Source organism: Apostichopus japonicus, chromosome 16 (genome assembly GCF_037975245.1).
Source record: "Apostichopus japonicus isolate 1M-3 chromosome 16, ASM3797524v1, whole genome shotgun sequence".
NCBI classification, from domain to species: Eukaryota; Metazoa; Echinodermata; class Holothuroidea; order Aspidochirotida; family Stichopodidae; genus Apostichopus; species Apostichopus japonicus.
The window spans coordinates 28,857,785-28,870,580 of record NC_092576.1 but is presented as its reverse complement, the minus strand read 5'-3'; the positions used below and the strand labels follow the sequence as shown (position 1 = coordinate 28,870,580).

The 12,796-nt window shown below is 34.6% G+C and overlaps 2 protein-coding genes across 8 annotated transcripts in view; both read right to left on the bottom strand.

The window, feature by feature from the left end:
- Nucleotides 1–12,796, bottom strand: part of LOC139982900 (uncharacterized) — a 100,483-nt gene that overhangs the window by 38,766 nt on the left and 48,921 nt on the right. For 2 of the 6 annotated variants that reach the window (XM_071996064.1, XM_071996062.1), the window contains 5 exons: nucleotides 12,482–12,553; nucleotides 11,848–11,922; nucleotides 11,429–11,500; nucleotides 10,788–10,859; nucleotides 10,278–10,349 (listed from right to left, as the gene is read on the bottom strand). The exons of the other annotated variants lie outside the window; for them this stretch is intronic. In XM_071996064.1, the coding sequence (XP_071852165.1) occupies nucleotides 10,278–10,349; nucleotides 10,788–10,859; nucleotides 11,429–11,500; nucleotides 11,848–11,922; nucleotides 12,482–12,553 (363 nt within the window). The remainder of the gene's footprint in view (nucleotides 1–10,277; nucleotides 10,350–10,787; nucleotides 10,860–11,428; nucleotides 11,501–11,847; nucleotides 11,923–12,481; nucleotides 12,554–12,796) is intronic. 6 annotated transcript variants of the gene reach the window in all.
- Nucleotides 7–10,254, bottom strand: LOC139982906 (uncharacterized). Of its 2 annotated transcripts, XM_071996090.1 has the most exons (12): nucleotides 9,772–10,254; nucleotides 9,076–9,147; nucleotides 8,831–8,902; nucleotides 7,886–8,038; nucleotides 7,638–7,706; nucleotides 7,444–7,515; nucleotides 6,815–6,886; nucleotides 6,315–6,371; nucleotides 5,541–5,722; nucleotides 3,557–5,160; nucleotides 2,793–2,919; nucleotides 7–1,790 (listed from the first exon to the last, which is right to left on the bottom strand). In XM_071996090.1, the coding sequence occupies exons 3-12, from the start codon at nucleotides 8,848–8,850 to the stop codon at nucleotides 1,714–1,716; spliced, it is 2,433 nt and encodes an 810-aa protein (XP_071852191.1). In that variant the 5' UTR covers nucleotides 8,851–8,902; nucleotides 9,076–9,147; nucleotides 9,772–10,254; the 3' UTR covers nucleotides 7–1,713. The 2 variants fall into 2 exon arrangements, with proteins under 2 accessions (XP_071852191.1, XP_071852192.1); XM_071996091.1 differs by lacking the exons at nucleotides 7,638–7,706; nucleotides 8,831–8,902 and having other exon boundaries at nucleotides 7,444–7,559; nucleotides 9,772–10,253.

Below are 12,796 nucleotides of genomic sequence, written 5' to 3'. Positions count from 1 at the left end.
GTATAGTAGTGATGAATTCAATAGTTTATAGTTTAACCAGAATTATTCAAAAACACTCAATTATCTCTCTACTATACGATTCTTTAGAACGAGGAAAACAAACTTTAACTGTTTTAATTATATACATAAGCTAAACATACAAATCACGATATAGGATTACAGGTTAAACATGAAGACAGTGACATTTGTCATGAGATTAATGGATGTTATACTCTACTGCAAGTCAGAGCAGGTACGTATTTCTTTATAGTTCTTCATTAGTCTGGTTAATCCTTTAGCTTAGTACAGTTTGTAATCACACCATATAATGTTACTTATTTAGCTTCAAAGAATTGAACTGTTTCTTTGTTTTTCTGTTTGCTATATGATACAGCGTGTTGCGAAAACTATGTAATTGCAAGGAAAACGTTTAAGACAGACAGTTACCAGGTCCATCATCATTCGGATAAAAAGTGATTTCGAAGCGAAGCGTATTTTTACGTAATACTTAATTTTTACAATACAATGGCTGACCACGAAAAACATGCAAATGTAACATACCATGATGTAGCGATAGTTGTTCATTAACAATTCTTAACAAAGAAACTCATACATTAGTTGTTTATTAAACATTATTTACAGCCAAGCTATGCAGATGATGTAACCAACAGCATACGTTGATTTTCCAGAACACACAACCCTGAGACCATTTTGCTTCATATTCCTTATATAGTTTATCGAGATGTAGCGATTATATACAATGAATAGCTATTTCATGTACAGCGCTCTGCTTTTTCACAAATGGAGAAAAATGAGTACAATAAGTTTCAAAACCAGGAAAAAAGTGATGACAATGGAACCCCAGTGTCACCAAAAACAAGTAGTTACTTCTGTCAAAATGTTATCTGATTAATGTAGCTGAATTCAACAACAAGAAACAAGACAAGTTGATCAACACTGTTAACTATTTTATGTTCAATATTTGCTGCCGCGGGGTTGATCCATGAAACAGTGAAATGTGTTGCTCATTAGGCTGGGTGTTAATTCAGCGCTATGATTGCCGACTTCTGGGAGCTAAGAAGTTAGCTCGAGTGACGCAAGTAATTGAATTCAGTTACAATTTATATATGACCTCGTCATCTAACTCACGTCTCTCGGATTTTATGCCTTTTTTTATTGTTAAACTGATACGATGTGTATTTACAATGTTCGTGTGACTGATGGTCAACTAAAGCAAAGGGCGTAAATTCTTTGCTCATGACAATGAAGTATCTTTAGAAAAATACTTAAAGTGTTCTCATAATGTCCCTTATTATTCTATGAAATAATCTGGGTTGAGAAAGAGATTTTAAAATATACAGAGTTAACTGTTAAAAAAATAGCTCATAGGATTCAGATTCTGTAAGATATGTTAACTTACAATGAAAATCACAAACTCCTTTATCAGGTTAATATTCCAAATGAAGTGTTAAAAGAAAATATTTAAAGTACTAACATAATATCATTTATTATTCTATTCAATAACATGGGTCGTGAGAAAGAGTCTTAAAAAATATACACGGTTAACTATTTCAAAATAGCTCATACACTTCCGATCCTGTCAAATATCTTGACTTACAATAAAAATCACAAACTCCTTCGTCAGGTCAATATCCCGAGACTTAAAATGAAGAAAAATTCATATCGCTTTTAGAGCCGACAGTTTAGATGTGTAGATGTGGAACCAATTCATAATTACATGGAAAGGTAATCGATGTAGTTTCTTTGACACCGTCTTTTGATGTAACGATACGCGGGAAGTATTGCCTCACCTGTAATTCAAACGAGAGAAATAACGGTTCAGTTCGCTTTCTAGAGAATATACAAATAAACTTGAAAAGTCATCACTTTAAGCCAACACGCGAAGCCATCAACATACATAATTGCATCGTTTATTCAACATCATTTCTTTAAAGGAGATGGAGCAGTCGGTCTAAAAGGTTCAAAATTCGTCAGTTTTACTAATATACGATAAATCCGCCTCGCCTATTTAACTGTCTGGACCATTTTGGGGTTTCTTCTGCTGGTGATTTTGTTCAACATTGACAGCAAACTAAGTTATCAACTTTACCATCACGGGGATATTGTCATAAAAGACGATAATACAACGTTCGCCCGTGTGATACATTTCGATTCGAAACATATTGAAACTGCGGTCAGTATTTTATGATAAACAATTTCAGTGAGGGCTGTTTGAGTAACCAAGATTTGCCCTTGTTAATCAGGTAACGGGCAACAATAACGTATAATATTACAAGGTCGTGTCCACCAAAAACCCATTTATTTTAATTTGTTAAATGGCACGAAGTTTCCTTCAAAAGAAGCACTGAAAAAAACTATTTTATACTATATTCTTAATGTTACATCATGCAAATAAAACTTTCGAGATTGCAATTTTCATCTATATGACTGGAATTTAAAGTGTGTCCTCACACTATTAAGGAGGAAACAAGTTTAATGTCGTCTAGAACTTTATGGATGTCGATATTCGTTCAAAGTTCGTTATTTATAAGTGTACTTTATAATAACTACGTTATTAATTGACAGCTATTAAACAAGTGATGGTATTCCACCGTTTAGTAACAGTGATATTAAAATCTGAATTTGCGTGTTTTTTTTTTTAAACTTGTACACAAAGTTAATAACTGTTAATAATAATGTGCTTTGCATTACTTAAGAAAAAAACATACGATACCAAGTTTGTTGATAACGTAAGTTTTTTCTAAACAAGATCAAAAATATTAGTCTCGACTTTGAACTAAGAACAGCCTTACCTGAAACAATAACTAAAATGGCCGCGTCTAACGTTATAATACCAATTGATATGTAATTTCCGTAGTCACTGGACATAGGAACAGCAGCGAAAAGAACGTTCACAAAAATCACAGCGAGGGAAAAGAGCTAAAAGCAGGAAGTAAGCAGATATAAAAGCAAAACAGTGACTTTATATGTGCGCAATTGCTACCATTTGTATTTTATTAATTGCTTTTGATAACCAAGAAGCCTTTTTTATTAGAAGAGTACTTTACGTGATCTTTAGACTTTGTAGTCTCATGCTTACCTGAGGATCCGAAATGGTTGAACTCGTTACAACAGAAGCGGTCACTTGATCACTCAAAAGTGGTCATGGTAGGTCAACTGAGGGTAGTCCCAACCTAGACTTTACGATTACAACTATCACCAACTAGCACCAACATAAATTGCGCATCCTACATTGCTATACTAGACACTAACATGGGAGTTCCGGGAGCAATGCTAAATTGGAAAATTGATCACATGTATTTAAAGTTAGTTGCAGCTGCTATAACAATTGTAACATAAACTTAGTGCAGTAAAACTATGTTTTTTGCCAACAAGAAAAAACGATGTATTTGCGAACCACGGTTTTCAGTAATGAGTATTGGTATATTACGCTCTGGCAATCATATTCATCCAATCCAACGAGGGAACATTTCGACACTCTTAATGCTTTCCTGGTTTAATAGCTTAAATAACCGTTGTTACAAGTACATCGCTTAATATTATGGACAAAACTCACCTGTAATCGTTGTTCAAAAGGGTTCTTCATTGGTGAAAACTTCACGTGGAGTGTGAGAAACAAAACAGATACACCGATGGTAATAAACTTGGTCAGTGGATCATCCCATCCTAGTAATGTAATCAGCATTGTCTGCGTAACCTTCCTGGCAAGTTCCAGAATTTCCCAAAACCAAAATCCGGGCTTGAAATTCTCACAGAGAAAGTTCAGCCAGACGGGAATGGCACGAGTTTCTTTGTTATTCTCACTACTGTTCAATGCGATAGGCTCGCTCATTAAGCTATCTTCACTGTTGAGAAGGTTTGTGTCTGGTTCAGAAATATGTTCGTTATCACGCTGTCTCTTGATATATTTACTCAAAAAAAGTAAGAGCAAGACAGGAAAAGATATAACATAGAGAAGAGTAGCAAGAAAAGCAAATATTTGATAATATAGGAGATCACTACAGACAATATCATAATCAGCTCGAAGCAGAGAGATTGAAATATCATTTTCTTTGTAAATCGAAAATGTATCACAGACACCAGGGTACAAACTGAATATGATGTCACACGTTGATGGATATGTCACAAACAGAATTAACAGGACATACGTTGATAGTGCAGATCTCGTTTCGGCAAGCCTAAATTCTAGATTATGCGCATCGTAGCGTTTTTTGTACTTTAAATAGACTCTAAAAATCTGTTGACAAGTAAACGCAATCAAAATCACGACAATGGGAAACAAGAGAGCGATTTTAAATTGGAGCTTAGGATCCAATGATTGCTTCTCGTGTAAGCAATGTGGTTTCACAATCAATTTGAAAATATTAAATTCAAGTACCGAAATCCATTCTCCAACATAATGTAATACTCCAGCCCAACTGACACTGTGAAATGCCTCCAAAAGTTCACCAACAACCTGATAAAAACCTAGAACAATTTTGACCCTAGATGATACAATGTCTGCTATGGTTCTCCCTTCTTCTGAGCGATTCTGCTTCTTGCTTTTCACAATCACAAACACTAGGAATATGATGAAAATACAAACAGTCATACTGATTTCAAAACAAACCCACACAATATGTGGACACGGAAGGCAAAATCCTAAAACAGAATAATATTCCTTTACACACTTACTACAGAGCCATCCTCTGTAACCCGCCGCACATGAACCAGCTATTCCATCTACTATATGACTGTTATTATTCACACAATTTTCAGGTCTTGAACAAGCAAATACTCTGGGAATCAATTGCTTATATTCAACGGTGGATTGATCATAATGTACATTTTCAGTTTGTAGGTTCAGAACAAAATTAGAATATTCTTTTAAACTTGCTTTGGGAAAAGTCCAATTCCAGTAATAGCCTGGTAAAAGAGCCTTGTAATCTTGAGAACAGTTCAATCCTTCTTCAAGACATACTGAGCATTTCTCGAATCGATGTAAGCGAGTGTAGTTATCTTTGCAGGGACAGGCTCGGTATCCAGCGAAAGTACTTAGTTTAGTTCCTTCGGGACAGAATATACACTGCATTGATGATGAGCCATTTCCAGTTTTAACAAAGCTACCGATATGACAGCGAATACACGAATTGGTTCCGATATCATCTTGATAAAAACCACCTATATAAACAGAAGAGGGCGACTGAAAAATTTAATGAATGTATTACATTTTCAAAGATGGTTATAGCTATGACATATTATTGACGTAAATGATTATGAACCACATATGTAGTTTATAGTACTCAATTTGCAGTATTTGAACTTTTAAACGTCGTTTTTGTTTTGGGGGAGGTAAAAAATTCAACCACTTGTAAATATGTTTTAGCGACCCCAAGTACACCTCTCCTTTATTAAATCCGTTATTCGTCTTTGCTGAATCCATAAAAATGGTCCACGGCTTAATCAGTCGTTCAGTTTGCAATGACCCCTCCCACCTGTGAAAGCCTGTACATAATACTTGTAGACAGTATATATAAACAGTTCATTAAGATTTCACTCACCAGCAGGGCAAGGAGTACATTGACCACTTTCGTTGCCATAGCTACCAGGGGGACAGGGTCGACATATGGCTCTACCACGTTCCAATGTACAGTTAAAGCCTTGGTGTCTTAGGATCTCATAAAAGATATTTCCAGCATGACTGAACGTTAGTGTAGGGACAAAACTGTTCGTAACGCATTCACTTTGAAAAAAATGGGATTAAATTTACTTCCAAAGCCATTCGAACGTGTTAACAGGACGTTTTTCTGTTTCTTTATTCTTATGAGCAATTGAGATGAGTGGTAATTTGATAAAATATATTCTTGTTTGTTTACGGAACCTTGGCTTAATGGTATGTTTGTATAAGCTGGCAATGTTAAGGAATGTGTGTGTATACACAGATAAACGGACGAGCATTTTCAGATATATCTCGCTCTCTCACAGCAACTTTCATGCAATAAAAAAATATAACGGAAAGAGGAGTTGCAGTGAATTTGTTTTTATGTATCACAGTCGTAATTGGGATGTTGAGTGCAATCATATGGTGATTAACAGAAATCACAATTTTTATTATAAATGTCATGTAGAATTTACTGATGTTTTCCAATTATACCTAGTGATACTTGTTTGACATCTTTAGATAATTTATAATCTGAGTATGGTTCAAATATTCCTCACTCACTCTCATACGAATATTTACGTCGTTGATGGCAATTATACGGTAATAAGCAGTACATCAAATAACCAATAATCTTCATTTAAACCGCCATGAAGGATTTACTTTTCTTCTGTACCTGGTGATATTTCGGTTTGGCATCGGTAAAGACTTCAAGTAAGCACAGCTAAGCAGTCTGAAATAATAATGATGCAAACATATTTTCTTTGAGTTATTATCTGTTTGTGTTGAATCTTGAAGTAACCAACTAATGTATAAACCCTGTTTAAAAATAAATTGCCATATATGTATTTTCCGTGGGATTCTCATCTGTTGTGGTATGAACACTATATTTTTTGGATGTTGTGTTCCAATAATATCGTAAATCCATCCACCTTAAGGGTACAGTTCAAAGAAACGAGGAAATTAGACATAAAACGTACAAGTGTAACAAAGCAACATTAAATCTACGGAACATACTACAATGTACAGGCTAACAGCCAATGGAGCTGAAATATGTAACTATATGACATGATTTGGACAATGTCCAATCTTGTATAAATAAACCATGGCTCCGACAGAATGTACAGAAGTTACAATGTGTTCATTGATGCAAGATATCGTAAGCGTGTAACTTACATTTTCATCCGATCGGGAATATCTTCGAGAGCATTCGCTGAGATGAATTGGAGACGGTTTTTGTAAAGATGTCTTTGATGGACATAAAACGAGAAATGACGCAGAGTTAACAAAGTTAAACATATTTGTCATTGGTACTAGCTATTCGGATGCTAAAAAAAAAATGAAACATCAGTGTACAACATGGGCCTTTATTTATTAATAAAATGTACGAATGACGCCGCTGTTGTCATCATTATCAGCAAAGGAGGAAGTAGATAGGTTAGTGGATATGGCTATGCACTCCCATCCTCATTCGGGGGAAATATCTCAATCGGCGAATTTAGTATTCTGATGATAGAAAAATTAGACGATTCATACAGGTGTACACTCTCCCTTTCTTCAGCCTTATACAAAGTACGATACAAAACCTTGCGTCCAGAGATATTTATATAGGCTTAATTATTACTCTTATACGACAGTCGGTTGCAACCGGTGCTGTACCACGCCCTTATATATAAAGTTTCATGCCCCTCCATAAAGCAGTTGCGGAATGTTGAATTTACCACTCTCAACCACTACATTAACATTTTCCGCACGCCATTGCTGCCAACAAGAACAAACAACTATTAACAGTCAAAAGTACTCACAGCGTTGATTGTATTTCTGTCTTCGTGAATGAACTGTTCTTGAGTTGTGTGATTTTGTTATAAAAGAGGTAGCTTTGAAATAAAATGAAAGTTATTTAATGTCCTTCATCCATGATCTGGCGAAACGAAGAGGAGACAAGGAACAAAAAAACATGCTGAAATGTAATAATTAATAGGACCAAGTTTTGACTTACATGTTTTCAATAGGCATGTCTGCAAAAGCGTTTTCCTCCACTTCACTGATTTCGTTGTTATTGAGAAATCTTAAACCGAAAGTAGGATACAAATGTCGAACGGATTGATAGGTGATAATGTTATGGTTTGATATGTTACGGTTTTGTTTGTTTGTTTGTTACGTATTGATATGTTATGGTTAATATAACACTATAAGCCCAAACATATAGGCCTAGCCATTCTACAAACAATCAGGTATGTTACTCACATATTGCCTAGTCTACTAAATCCATCGAATAATCCATTTCGTACACAAGTGAGGTTATTTCTTTGCAATAGCAGCAACCGCGCGTCGTGTTTGGTATGGCTAGAATTAAATAGCCCGAACGGTATTTCCGTTAAACTGTTGTTAGAAAGGTCTCTGCAGCGTATGATTGAATAACAAGAAAAGAAACCAAGAATTGAAAGTGTGCTTAAAGAAACGACTAATAAATAAGATAAATTAGCAAGGAAATAGAACAGCAAAACTATAGAATGTTTAAAGATACTATTGATAAATTGACTTTGTATGATCTGACTTGGTTTTAATTAAAATACTCTCATTCAACAATGAAAATATTCGACAAACACTATGAATGAGTATAGAAGTAAAGAAAAACATAATTAAATTAATCTTAATAAAATAAGACTGTAAGCAACCTGCTGATCCACTAGAGAGCATGTGAAATAGAGTAACAAAAGTAACAGAAAGGACAAAAACACGCACAGAATACAGACAGGTTAAATGAGCACGGTGAACACGATGAGATACATGTAAGGGGATTAGTAGACTAATCCCCCTTACATGTATCTCATTGTGTTCACCGTGCTCTGTATTCTGCGCGTGTTTTAGTCCATTCTGAACTGTAACTTGTCATTTAGCCTCTGATGAAGATCCTGCTAGGATCGAAACGTGAGGCAAACTTACTTTTACTTAAGTTAAATTAATCTAATTTGATATTTGTTTTTTATTAAATTGACACACTGTGTTCAATTTCGGTTGTAAAAGGAAAAAATGCCAGCTTTCTTGAAATTGTATTACATTCAATAAAATGTGCGTAGAACGTTATTGGTTTAGGGGAAGCTAACAAAATTATTCTGGTTACTATACACCTGAGAAGAAAGACTAAGTAAGTTTTTACAGAACAGCTTTGGAATTATGAAATTTAAATACATGCAATAGCTGATTGTCATATTGCAAAAGAGCTTCGCCGGCAGTTGTCGAATGTTGTTTCCTGAAAGTGACCTGCAAGAGATGTTAAGGAAACAGATTTTATATATATATATATATATGTATATAAATAAATCTAATTAAATCGCTTTTGTTTCATACAATATAAAGAAGCCAGCCCAGCTATACCAGTACGTAACATGAACAGCAATAATATAGCTTTAACTGAGAAAAAAAACTCTACTCACAAGTAAGAAATGTCTTTTAGTCCGATAAAGAAGCGTTGATGAACGTGATGTAATTTATTGTTGGAAAGAACGCTGAATAGAACGAAATAAATTAAATAGTAAAATGTAAATTTTGTCCTGTAGCTGTTGAGAGTAACAACGATATTTGCGGTATTTTACATAAAGCACATATTAAAAGAGACGAGTTGCCACTCTTAAATCTGAGGATATTTCTTGAATGTCTCACATATAACTGTATTTACCACCATATCCCAACTCATTGGTCATCCTTAACTGGCAACATATTGCATATCTAGGTAGCAGTTAACTCATCCGAAACATTTGGAAGCGAGCTGACCTTTTAATCAGCATGGCTTGGAATGGTCTATTAGGTATATTAACTTTATAACACATTTTTCACGTCAATAAATTGGATAATTAATTTCGAGTGATCACTGAGCGAAACTTTAAGGCAGTTGCTAAGTGTTATTTTTTTTTTACACAGTAAGAAAACCAGTTATATATTTCACTACAAATGAAGCATCTACGATGGTACTTCCAAGCCAATACAGGCATTTTTTTCCTGTCGGCCTTTCTAAATTTCGATGGATTACTTCCAAAGATCGTATGGCGCGACAGATTACAAGATCTTGCTTATATTACTAACTTAAAAACTACAACAAAAAACTAACGACTAGCCTACATCACAATACTTACAGGTAGTATATGTTCGGTGTCGAATTGAAAAATCCAGGGGGTATGTCAGTAAGCAGGTTATCTGTGTCTGTATTGGAATAGAGAAAACCAATTTAATGTGATAGCATGGTAAGGGCTTATCATCTAATAGTACACCGAATCACACATATAACTCTTATAGCAACTGTTAGATTAACGTACGTACTTTTGCAGCACATACTATTACCAGGGCCTGACAGGTAATAATAACATTAATACAATATGATTTCATAAATACGGTAGGTGCTGAACAAGTGAACAAATGAAAGAAACATTTAGTACATCATAAAAAACATATGACATTGCTATTGCCAGAGACATCCTATTGTTCAGTAAAACACTGCAATATGAGTGTAAATGTGACCGACTCACCATTTATTGCCATTCATTATTACAAGGTAATCTGGATATTGTGTTTTCTTAGTGGAACTAGTTAATTATTTACTGAGCGATGTCTTACAGTGGCTCTATACTCTTTTGAAACTCACAGTCGTTTAAGTTTGGTATTATTTGAAAGCAAGGTCACTGGTAAAGTCTCGAGTCGGTTGCCTGACAAATTTCTGGAAGAAAGGTTCGATAAAAATATTTATGTTCTACTACAATTTTATACTAAAAAAAGAGGAGACGGGTTTGAGTATACCTTAATAAGGTACCGATCATCCATATTTTAATATGCTATTGTCGAAACATAAAGAAGATGTTTGACAGATATCCGTCGTTTAGAGCAATGAATACATGTAAAGCTCTTCCTTCTCAGTCACAAGGTATACAAGTAAGTGGCTTTTCCTATGCCCCCTAACAAACATATTATAAGCTGGATATTGGATTGTGAAGTGCACATGAAATTGAAAGTCTGGGGGCACGTATTATGGATCCATTTGTAGATGACAACTGATTGATCCTCAGTTTTATATTCAGTATGGTTTATCACTTTCATAGACATAGAAAAATTAACGACTATTTATTAGGAAAGATTATACCGTATAGCGTACACATACATGTTTCTAATGTTCGAATTCTTGGAGAAGAGTCCAGCGGGAAGCTCTCTGAAAAAGTTGTAGGACATCTCTCTACGATAATTAAAAATATATAAATAAGATTGTTTCTACTAGATAGCAAATGTGTAACAACAAGAACTTTCCCTCATATTATATATAACTAGAGATGCCTGCTACTACAGTGTTTATCATTTAGCCGGAATATTTGCTATGAGCAAATCGAAAGCCAGGCATTTAAATGCTAAATATTTCGTTTCATACATTTCTCTAAACGTGTACTTTTCGCATGTTTCTCAACGAATGTCGTCATTTTGCAGTCAAAGCAAAAAGTGAAATGAACAGAGTATACAAAAATAGCAGTTGGACCTAATATCCTCGAATTTTCAATTTGGCTATGCAGATCACTATCCGTTTATTGTTTATTCATTTAGTTCTTTTAAATGGAATATACCGAGTCTAAACCATCACATCATACTAAAAAGTCTGAAAATTAAAGCATCGTCTATAAATGTTACAACTTGAAAGGAAAATAAGTAAATCACGGTTCAAATGGCATTTAACCAAATACATATGTTGTAAACACACAAACCCCATACATTGAGAAATATTTAAGATGGTAGCCAATGTTTCATTACACTTACATGCTTCTAACTTCCTGATTCCTGTAAAAAGTGTCTACGTGCAAGCTTCTCAACTGGTTATGCGATAGCTTCCTGTACATAAAATGTAATATATAAATCATATTCAACACTGACACCTTAATTAATTTTTCCCAATTCAATTGCCGATTACTTCAAATAGTCACACTTTTGGACTGAAAGTAAAAGGCAGGATTGATACGGACGCCTTTTCCGAAATCGATTTTAGTTTCATCCCATATAGAAAGTGTTATAAAACAGATTGGCCCATGTCGGGCGTGACATGTTTATGTTTCTCTTAATTATAGAGCTATTTCTGTTAAAATTTAGTTAATCAGTTCAAGTTAATTAACACTTTCTCCGTTACAAATTTGCTTATTTAACAACGGAAAGTCATCAATTATAAAAATAAAATCACTTACAAAAGATAATACGCCTTGGTGGCTGGTGCAAATATATCGAGGGGTAATCGCTCTATTTCGTTGGCAGATAATATTCTGTAGAGAGAAAAAAATTGCCTCGAAGAAGATAATATCAACTGCAATACGTTGTCTGCAATTGCACTTCATACCAAGACAGAGGCAAACGTATAACGTTAGGTACGACCGACCGTTACTTACGACAAAACCTTAAAATTTAAACTAAGCTAATAATTTGGCTGCCAGAATTCAATCGCAAATCACTCCCAATTTGATAAATCTTCCGTTAACGCATCGTTGGTTTAACTACCTCTAAGTTCAGGAAATGGAAGCATATAAAAAAAAAACAGAAATGTAGCAGTTTGTTTCCTTCATATGACATTACTACGAACACACCATCTTACAATAAAGGTTTAAGTGAAATCAGCAGATTCGCGTTTAGAATATTATATCACCCTGGGGATCCCAATGTATTGTTTTCTGTTAGCTTAAACATGTTTGAACACTATACAAGTATTAATTATTACTGTCAGGGAAGTCATTAGTTCAAGCAGAAGATCAGAATAATAAAACTAGATCCAAGTACATCCTAAACCATTCTAAAAATACATATTTTTTTCTTTGGTTTTACACGTACATCAGTGTTAGGTTAGTTGTTCGCTGAAACAAATCTTTAGGGAGAACCTTTATGCCGTTGTGGGCGATTTCTCTGTGGAGAGCAATGGATATGGAAACTGAGAAGACTATAGAATGTTAATATTACGTAATAAAAATAACTACTTTTCAATCATATTAGTTCTGAATCACATGACACTTCAACTGAAGACTTTATGGATTTCCCTCTGACCAAGTTTCATCATGTCCGTTCGAAATTCGTTCGCGAGTCCAATTAAGAACGAATCTAAACTAACATGAAATATTCCTGTAGCACCCAAATCTATTTTCGCTTTTC